This window comes from Cydia pomonella, chromosome 10 (assembly GCF_033807575.1).
Source record: "Cydia pomonella isolate Wapato2018A chromosome 10, ilCydPomo1, whole genome shotgun sequence".
NCBI classification, from domain to species: Eukaryota; Metazoa; Arthropoda; class Insecta; order Lepidoptera; family Tortricidae; genus Cydia; species Cydia pomonella.
This window is the reverse complement of record NC_084712.1, coordinates 8616287-8627049: the sequence shown is the minus strand read 5'-3', so window position 1 is coordinate 8627049 and position 10763 is coordinate 8616287. Positions and strand designations below refer to the sequence as shown.

The window sequence follows — 10763 nt, the reverse complement described above, 5'->3', positions numbered from 1 at the left end:
TCTCTGTTACTCCTACTGAAAGTTCCATAAGGGCATCTCGTTCGGTTATTTGCCGGCTCTACCATTTCATCTCTTACTAATATTTTTCACATAGCTTGGGTTCTGTGACAGCAGTTATCTCAATACAATTTCTAACCTTAAAATGGCAAATTGTATTGAGATGACAGCTGTCACAGAACTCGAGCTATGTGAAAAATATTATATTGTACCTTATACCTCTGTGTGACCATAGATGGTAGGATCGTATGTATACCACGTGCACCCATGAGAAACAGAACATACGAAATGCGACAAAATTAAAAACACGTTTTAATATTCATGACAACATACCAAAAACAACCTACGTAATTTAGTCGGGTTACTTGATACGCCATTAAACATAAACGTCTACGTTACTTAGGACTTTTTAGAAGTAGGCAGAAAGGACAAGTAAGACTATGACAAGGAAGAACAATATAGCGCTTTCTTTGTTACTCCTAAAAAGATACATAAGACTATTTCGTTCGGTCATGTGTCCCCCCCCCCCCCCGCTCATGCCTGAGGACCTACCGCGAACCACGTTCGACATGTTACCTCTCCGTCGCCCTTGTAAATTCGTACGTAAGTGTGACAGGCAGGCAACACGTCGAACGTGGATCGCGCAGCGATTAGGTTCGCGGTAGGCCCTCTGATCCAATTTAAATAATTGTCTAATTTTCTGTGGTAATTGCCAAAAATGTTCAGTGTTTTGATATTTTTGTATAGGTATGAACCATTTTTTTACATTTCAAATATTGTTTACGATGTGCTGATATTTGGTAAAGCAAAAAAATATTCTTGCCCGGGCTCGGGCCTGACATCAGGCCTGATAAAGTGTGCATGTAATTGGCACTTGACCGTAAGATTCGTTACAATCTAGGTACCTATGTGTAATCGGAGAGCTAAACTCACATAAAAATCAGCCATGACAATATTAAGCAAACTTAGTAATATTTTTACCAGCCTCTAGCACCTTGTACCGGAGAAATGGACGTCGGATCAATATAGCAAGTATGCAGACATTAAAAGTACATACTAACACTATATTATCCCATACATTTTATTCATGAGAAAATAAGTAAGGTCTGGCGGCTCTGGGATCTTGGATTAATAGTATGCTGATTGCTAGTTGCTCTAAAAAGCATGCTTAAAAGTAACACGTTCTAAACACATACATGCTAGTAGATAGCATTTGCATGTAGCAGCTGCCATACTAGTAACTAGCATGTGTCACCGAACCTTTATACAAGTTTCTTGAGCTCTCGCCTATGATAACTTGAACTTGATAAGATAAGCATGCGATTTTAATATTTCTTTACAGTACATATGGTTGCGTTACTTTAGTGCGGGAATAAGCGCTTTCTGGTGCATATATGTCGAAAATTTAAAGGGCCATATGTACTGTAATGAGTTATTCGCAACTCGTGTCAAGTTAAAACACTCCCTTCGATGGTGTAATTGATCACCAATTCACCACTCGTTGCGAATTTCCTACGTTCCGCACTTGTATCGTAAATAGCTATTATGAGAGCGCCATCCATTAGCACAATCGGAATAAGACCAACCTCGAAATATCTGGAACAGTCCTGGGCGGCTACCGGGAAAATCGAAATTCGTCTATTGCGGGCATTTTTCTCTGTCACTCTAATGACGTCTTACTAAGAGTAAAAGAGAAAAGATCCCCGCAATTTGCGAATTTCGGTTTTCGCGGTAGGCCCCCTGAATTTTGGTATGTATATGTTATGGACCAAGTGATAAATTGGGCATTTTTCATAATGCCCGGGCCTTATGAAAAATTCCCAATATGAGATGGCAATGTGATAATAAATATGCAAATAATTAAAATGCCCGGGCATTATACATACTGCCTCTCACTTATTGGGCAAAGTAATAAAAAAACATTTTTCAATACTATTATTTTTAATTTTAACATTATCTGAGATAGTCTCATTATTTTGACATTATATTTTAGACCGTTGCATAAAACCTACAGTTATTATTATTCTATAAAAATATCAACCGGTATAGATCGTTTCATTCGCGAAGACGCGTGCCTTGACTGACACTTGACAATACGATTCAAGCGTGATGTTAGTGATGCTTGTCAAATCTGCGCGTCATCGTGGATAACACGAACTCACCTTATAGGGACCGTGCGCGTTGGAGGGTCTGCCATCTTGTGGCCTGAATCGGAACCATAAACATGCACATATACACGTCACGTGTTTTCTTGTGCATAGTAGGTTCTGCCATCTTGTGGACTACATCGGAACAAAAAACATTTTTTTTTTATTAAAAACTGATCGGCGATTGGCTCTAGTCACACCTGATGGAAAGTGAAGACAGGGCCTAAGATGGAGCTCACCGGTTCAGTATAGTAGCCTATTCACTCTTGCTTTAAAGAGACCGAGGTCATATTTATCAGGGAATACAGAGGGCGGGAGCGCATTCCATTCTTTAGCCGTCCGTAACAAAAAAAAAGTGGCTGTGACATAATCGGACAGACAGACGGACATGACGAATCTATAAGGGTTCCGTTTTTTGCCATTTGGCTACGGAACCCTAAAAATCACATTTACGCCTCGCGCCAAAAATCTGACGGCTCCTGTGCTGCCTCCTACAGTTCATGCACGCTCCCTATTGTAGTTATTGTACATAGAGTAACTGAGTACTGAGATTGTTGTATGCCGTGTTTTAACTTATTTGTAATATTAAAAAGCTGTTATTTCACATCCACTAGTTTATTCATTCGTGATACCTCGTTATCATTGCCACGGTGTAGGAGTACCTAATTTCATTAGGGTTTAATCCATGTTTTAATATTAAATGCTATGCTCCTCACCGGACTCTACGGTGATGTAGGGAGCCAAAATCTCAAAACACAACTTTGCTATTTTAACAGTCTAGGCGTCAGAATTTATTATCTATCTCTTCTTCCTCGCGTTGTCCCGGCATTTTGCCACGGCTCATGGGAGTCTGGGGTCCGCTTGGCAACTAATCCCAAGATTTGGCGTAGGCACTAGGTTTTATAAAAGCGGCTATTAGGCCTTGTTGCAGGGATTAGCCGGTTTCCTCAAGATGTTTTCCTTCACCGATAAGCAACTGGTAAATATCAAATGATATTTCGTACATAAGTTCCGAAAAACTCATTGGTACGAGCCGGGGTTTGAACCCGCGACCTCCGAATTGTAAGTCGCACGCTCTTACCGCTAGGCCACCAGCGCTTGAAGAATTTATTATCTATAAAATCTATAAATTTATATTTATTCTGTATTTATAACGCGGTTATCACACGGATGCGTATTCAAAAACCGCTGAGGTATGTGTGAGTGAGGCAGCATTATGCACGTATATAGCGTACACGTACACCGTACATACGCGATGCCGTTCCTAAAAGCTTACAAGGATTCATGGGAGCACATTAAACCTACCTTACCATATATCACACAACTACATGATGATTTTGTTATGTTCTACGATACGCAGACTCTGAGGGATGTAGGTCACACTAAAGAACATTTACTATGAGCACCCAACCAACAAACCAACCAACCAACGAAATCAGCTGTTCCATAGAAAACATTGACATGTGATTCACCGAGACGGCAGTTTTTTTTTGCACGATTTCGGTGTTGGTCCTATACTATACGTATGACCCACACGATCACCCTTCAGAGTATGGTCAGACATAACAAGATCAGCTTGTGGATACAGAGTAAGTAGAGTTATTATGGCTGTGGTATTCTTTATAGTCCAACCAATGGCCGCTGGGACAAAGCTTATTGAATGGCGACTGAAAAGTGAAACAATCAGCAAGAGAAGGCCGCCAACTAGGTAGACCGACGACCACGTTAAGATCGCAAGAAACAGTTGGATGAGAACAGCGCAATGCCGGTCATTGTGGATATCCTTGGAAAAGACGCAGAAGGAGCAGTGGATGATACTTAACTTAAGCACTTTGGATTGCCTCGGCATATAATGCAGATGGCGTGCTATCCTACTTCATATAATAATCTGATGATGATTAAGATTTAGGTAAGTGATATGGTTTTCTTATTACTTCGGTTCCGACGTATACTGACCCGTGTTATATAAACTTACCTAAATAATTCATACAATGTACCTGAATTAAAACATAGGTGTGGACTAGGCTCTAGAAAGGCCTTCACATTTGCTAGTTTTGCTTCCCACTCACCCTACTAGGCTAAGAACCTTTTGAGGCATTCAATCAGCACGTTCAAACTTTCAAAGGCAGCTTCCTCATTTAATGCTCGCAGTTTTACGAATAACCATCTAAACCTCACCTACAATCCAATAATGCCCTTGAAAACGAAACTGTTTGCACCATTAAACTAGGCTTAGATTAGAATTAACGCGAGCTTTGCGGTAGGCGTTTGCGAAAGTTAGGATGAGTTTTTCCCATTCGGGATTCACGCATGCGCTGAAACCGAGACGCCATTCTCACTTTCACTGCACCACAACGTGAGATGTTTTGACGTATGAAAGTCTGGCTGGTTGGAACGTAATGTGTTCTTGACACGAAACGTTAATTCGGGAATGAAACCCGGTGTGAACTTAGCCTTATGATAGTGAAGTGTTATAGATTAATTGAGACTGGTGAGTGTTGGTGTTTTTTGGTTATGTTGGTGTTAGAGGCCGTTGCCTTTTCAAGTAAACAAGTGCATCTTGTGATAATATCTGTAAGTACTTATCAAGATGCTTCGCTTTGTAAATTTTATATATGCCTAGTAGTTTCCAAGAGCCGGACAAAAAATACCTAGGTAGGTATTTATTTCAAGTCAGCGGTACAAATAAAATGATTGTAAATAAAAATCGTTTAACATGAAACGTATAAATTAAAACACATTGAAACCGTAAACATAGCTAAGTCAGGGTTGATTTGTACCGATAATTAATTATTGTAATTATTTAGCCGGTAAAAACATCTTTTCGCGAACGCTGGCCGCAACCTACCGCGTAAATGCACGTGCACTACAACCGTTTTAAACGAAAGAACGTTGTAAACTGGTAATTGCTTCATATAAACTTATTACATTTTGGTTCTGTATAGTTTATGGTTTATCGTAAAGTGGGGTAGGAACCTGCCGGTTGCCATGGCGACGCCAGAGGGTTGAAGGTCCGGAGGGCTTTGCTCCCCCTCAGCTGATTGGCTATCTCGCTGTTCGGGTTTGCTTACCTATAACGATATTGTAATGCAATTAAAGGCCATGACAGGAGACCGGCCAGTTAATTGATTGCCATGATGTGACATTGCATGTGAGTTTATAATTTAAATGTAGAATAGGTAGGTACATTGGGATCTCGCTTGAGGCGGTAGTGTGATGCATTGATAAAATTCCGTATAGCGGATGTTTGCAAAAATCCCCTTTGAAAGTTAAAATAGGTACTTCGCTTATATTATTACTATTGGTAGGTACCTTCTTATCCTGATAGGCAGGAAGTACCTCCGGCAAATCGAATAAAAACATTGATGAACGCCATCAGTCAATCGAATTTGTAAATCTTAAGGGTGCGCCATTGTGATAGTATTTAAAATATACTAAGTATTTAAACAATTAAAAATATCATAAGTATCATGACATAATATAATTTATAAAGCTTATATGCAATACATGTGGCTTACTCATACCGCCCCATAATAACCTACTTCACAGGCAAACAAGAAGCTAGCGAATCAAAAGGTCCTTTCAATAAAACAAACATTTGGTACCCCTCAAAGAAAAGTCAAGCACCCTAGACGGCCCTACGCTACGCAAAATCATTAAGACGTTATTCGCTATTTATGGAGTCTTATAAAAAGTCGGCGTGTTTCGCATTATTAATTATTTTGTGATCACAAGTTCCGAAAGAGTGCTTACTTGATACCTAGGTTTGTTAAAAATAATATAAAATTCGCACTTCGCTTTTATTACAACTACCTTATCTACTATACAGGATGATTCAGGAGACGTGAGCAGGATCAAGCCTGCATATTCGGTAAATTATCAGCAACTGTTTCGTACCAGTATTTGTGAGATTAACGTTAATTTAATTTTTACTGTTCAAAAAAAAGAGTTTTATTTTATTTACGATATTTATGGTCACCCTCTTTGTTTTATCCATAATAAGTGACAAATTGAATGTCATCGGAGTCTGGTTACTTTTATAAAATCGTATCTCACTCAAGTGTGACATTTTATTTTCTTCATAATCAAAGTGCTGTCATAACGGTTAAAGAGGTTTTATCTTTGTTAATTAAGTGTTGTAGGGTGTCCATGATTGTAGATAATCAAATTTGTCCTTAAGAAAAAGTTAAATAACAGATAAAAAGCGTGATTGTTTTACTTAAATATGATGGTGAACGATTCATTAACATTTACTGATTGTGTAGGCTTAGTCCAGCTCACGTCTCATGAATCACCCTGTATACAGGAGGGGGTATGCTAAAGGGAAGAACCTAAACCAAATTGTAATATGGTCAGTAATGAGTATTGTTGCTATTAGTATCTATAGTCCTCATCATCGTTTTCGATGACGCCGACCCTAAGTAAACATTATGGACGTTGTCTAGCATGCTCTTAAATACTCTATTGCACACATGATAATAAAGTTGCCAGCTGCGTTGAAGTAGTGATTATATGCTCTTTGGGTAGGAGGGCTTGGGTCTCTCTTTCAGTCACTGGCGTTTTATGTCTAGGCTAGTGAGGCGGTCATCTTCAAATGTTTTGACACCGATATGGAAGGTAGAACGCCAAAAAGACCTCCTTCGAGCAAGCTACTCCCAATGCTCAAGGTCGTTGGCGCAAGCGCTTAGATGCCGTTTGAGCACGTCCTTGTAGCGCAGGTGCTGAGCACCGTGCTTCCGCTTACCCACCGCCAACTCAGAGTAGACAACAGCTTTAGGTAAGCGGGGGTCATCCATTCGAAGGACGTGCCCGGACCACCTGAGCTGCTGCTGCATTAGTAAGGCCTCCATGCCATACATTCTGGTCCTGCCAATTGATCCTGAGTATAGACCGCAGACACCTCAGGTGGTAAGTGTCCAGTTTCTTTATGTCTGTTTTTTAGAAGCACCATGTCTCTGCTCCATATAAAAGGACAGGAATGATTAGCGCCCTGTAAACGCTAATTTTTGTCTCGAACTTGAGATCATGGGACCTCCAGACGCGATCTGTAAGTCGTCCGAAATTAGCAGCGGCATTGGCGATATGTGAAGGTATCTCTGAGGCCAGGGTGTTATCACGCTGGATAGTGCTCCCAAGATATTTAAAGTGTAAGACCTCATCCAGAGGTCTCCCATCTAGTATTAGTATCTAAGTATGTACATAATGTACCTACATATGCTTCGTATACGAAGCTTTTACCCCGATTGTTCTTCTAGGTAACTTAACGTGGTGCTATTTGTACCCCGAACTCACTAACGATATAGCTACTACATTATTCCTAAACATCCTTACCCCAGAATAATTGAAGCCCTGTAACTCAAGTTGCTGCAATGAATGACCAACTTACCCTTATTTATTGCGGAGGTACAGTACCGTACCTTACTTTACAAATTTGCTTATTATTTATTAAACTTTTACTTATTTTAGAGCACAACGGTGTCTGAGGATGGGGTAGGATGGAATATAGGGATGATTTATATTTTATACTGTTTTTATGGCTGAAATTTTCTGAATACTGTCACCTCTGTACTCCCTATCCTGTAAGAGGTACAATGGGGCCTAGTTAAGATGACAATTGGTAGAAAATACCAACCAAAACTAAAATAAAGAATGGAAATAGTCACATGAATTTTCGTGGATTCTGTAGGAATCGTTTTGAAACACTTTATTGCACGAAACAAGTAGATAACAAAGAGATAATACCAATGTGTACAGAGGTGAACTTATCCTTTTTAAGGGATCTTCAAGGATTTTTTCTTTAAGGGTCTTTCTTTTTCTGATATCTCATCCATTACATATTTTTCTTTTTGTTTGAAGTTTATCGATGTACGATTGTCGCCTTGGCTAGGACCCCGGTTCTCAGGTCTTTAAAAAAAACTGCTAATTTATGTAATATTTTTGAAGAAAACACTGGCGAGTGTCCAAAAATCAATTAAAATTATTATTTGTTTCAGATGTGCCACATTTCAACCATAGCTTTTTAGGGAAATAATGTGCCTTAAAATCATCCTCCAAATAGTAAATTACTTTAGGATCAGATCTTTTATACCTACCCATTAATTTAACACCAGGCCAAATTCAATGTCCAGCGACAGTACCATCCAGAACATACGTATTTCGTGTTCACGAGAAGCTTCTGTCCATAAAAACTAAATGTATTATTAAATTTATAGGAACGCGAAAATATACAACTAAATTAAGAGCATGAATATAAAATCCAACACTGCCTTATCGAATATGTAGAAATGGCAAGTTTATGAGAGCGCTTTAACATATTTTTAGTAATTCTACTTTACGAATGCCAAAATACTTGTTGCCAAATTGCCAAGCGCTGATGCTGCCACGTGGAAACCTCATTCGGGCCTAAATCCAGCGCTACAAAATAAAATTCCAATCTAATATGAGTAAATATGCCGCGCTTTTAAATAAATAACCGCATCTAAGCCAAGACTCGCACCAATACTATTCCAATCAGTTCTGGAATAAAAGGACCATAGTGCAGTGTGAATGAGGGAATGTCAGTGTGGGTGGGAAGCGGCCGCGCGGGCGGCGGACTCGCGCCGCCCGTCACCACAGCCCCGCTGCTCTCCACCAATACGTCCATGGAGTCCGGGATCGAGGCCGGAGTCCTACCCACGGTCACCGGCTCGCTGGCCTCGGCACGGGATTCGCTGGGCTCGCTGTCGAGAGCTGCCGAGCCGCTCTATGATACGGATCATACGGATCTCGGCTCGGAGTTGGACGAGGCGGAGATCCGAAGGGAGTTGATGCATGACGTAAGTATACCTGTTACGAATATCAACTCTTATTTTCTCTCAAACCCTCTCAACAAAAATATTTCTGTATCAAAAAACCTGCCTATAATTATTGACGCTGCGACTGCGACTATTTGCACTACACCGCCAATGTTCCTGGTATTTCTCAGTATTTTGCATTTTCATCAGGATTTTTCATTGAATTATATGTCTATTATTATTCTATTATTAAATTATATGTGGAATTTTAAAATAATTTATTTTAATTTTTTCAGAAATGGCGGTTACTCTTTGATAGGGTAAGTTACCGTTTAATTAATGTTTTATTCCTGTTACCTTTACTTAATCTTAACAATCATATAAGCTTAAAACAAATTAAAACTCACAGAGTGCGAGGCTAAACGCGAACTTATTGTGCTTTCAACACATCAGAAGCAAAATTCCCCACACTCTTTTGTCAAAATTCACATTAACGATGCCGTTATGTTAGGTGTTTCACGTATAATGTATTAGAAGAAACAATTTATATTCATGTTCGCACGTGAGACGGAAACATGTATTCACACACGTATTCGCATTGCCTTAGGACAACTACTACATTTAATCCGGTCTCTGAGTAAGCAAGATGTAACGAATTTTAGGGTCAAACTACACTGAGAGCTCCCAAACAAGAAAAAGCGGCCAAGTGCGAGTCGGACTCGCGCATGAAGGGTTCCGTACAATTTAAGACGTATTAAAAAAAATCTTACTAGATCTTGTTCAACATTTTACCACTTTGGACACACATTTTACCACTTTGGAAGTGTCTCTCGCGCAAACTATTCAGTTTAGAAAAAAATGATAATAGGAACCTAAATATCATTTTTGAAGACCTATCCATAGATACCTTACACGTATATGTTTGATGAAAAAATTTTTTTTAATTTTATGACGTATTAAAAAAAAAACTACTCACTAGATCTCGTTCAAAACAATTTTCGGTGGAAGTTTGCATGGTAATGTATATCATATATTTTTTTTAGATTTTTCATTCTGTTATTTTAGAAGTTACGGGGGGGGGGGGGGGACACATTTTACCACTTTGGAAGTGTATCTCGCGCAAACTATTAATTTTAGAAAAAAATGATATTAGAAACCTCAATATCATTTTTGAAGACCTATCCATAGATACCCCACACGTATGTGTTTGATGAAAAAAGATTTTTTGAGTTTCAGTTCTAAGTATGGGGAACCCCCAAAATTTATTGTTTTTTTTCTATTTTTTTGTAAACATCCTAATGCGGTTCATAGAATACATCTACTTACCAAGTTTGAACAGTATAGCTCGTATAGTTTCGGAAAAAAGTGGCTGTGACAGAATCGGACAGACAGACGGACATGACGAATCTATAAGGGTTCCGTTTTTTGCCATTTGGCTACGGAACCCTAAAAATGCTTTATGAGTAGCTAGACGGGAGATGCGTTTCAGTGACAACCCGGTACTTCATCATCATGATATCTTTATCTTATTTTATTTCGCTACCTTTTTACCCCATAGTTTGAAAATAATGTACGGTTCGATTCCAGCAAATGAGTGGAAGATTTATCCGAGGAAACAAAAAAATCACTACACGAACTTGTAAGTAAAGGCTGTCTTTATTCATCAAGATCTGAAAATTTGCGTTTTAAACACAGAAGAGTGACAAAGTAATTTGTAGCAAATATTGAGTTGTTTCCTTTACGTTGGCTGGTGGAATTTATTTTAGAGTGATTATTTTGAATGATTAATATGTATTTCATTTATAATGTTTTACAACTTTTACAATGAGTATTTTCCACGAGTTTG

General features: G+C 39.0%; 1 protein-coding gene across 3 annotated transcripts in view; it reads left to right on the top strand.

Moving 5' to 3' along the window:
* The first annotated feature begins 2634 nt into the window (after positions 1-2634).
* Positions 2635-10763, top strand: part of LOC133522004 (rhomboid-related protein 3) — a 165511-nt gene continuing 157382 nt past the window's right edge. Inside the window, exons 1-3 of one of the 3 annotated variants that reach the window (XM_061857175.1) lie at positions 2635-4053; positions 8138-8959; positions 9214-9237. In XM_061857175.1, the coding sequence (XP_061713159.1) occupies positions 8699-8959; positions 9214-9237 (285 nt within the window). In that variant the 5' untranslated portion in view covers positions 2635-4053; positions 8138-8698. Of the gene's footprint in view, positions 4054-4299; positions 4719-8137; positions 8960-9213; positions 9238-10763 lie in introns of those variants that run through there. The other 2 variants (XM_061857173.1, XM_061857174.1) reach the window with 2 other exon arrangements.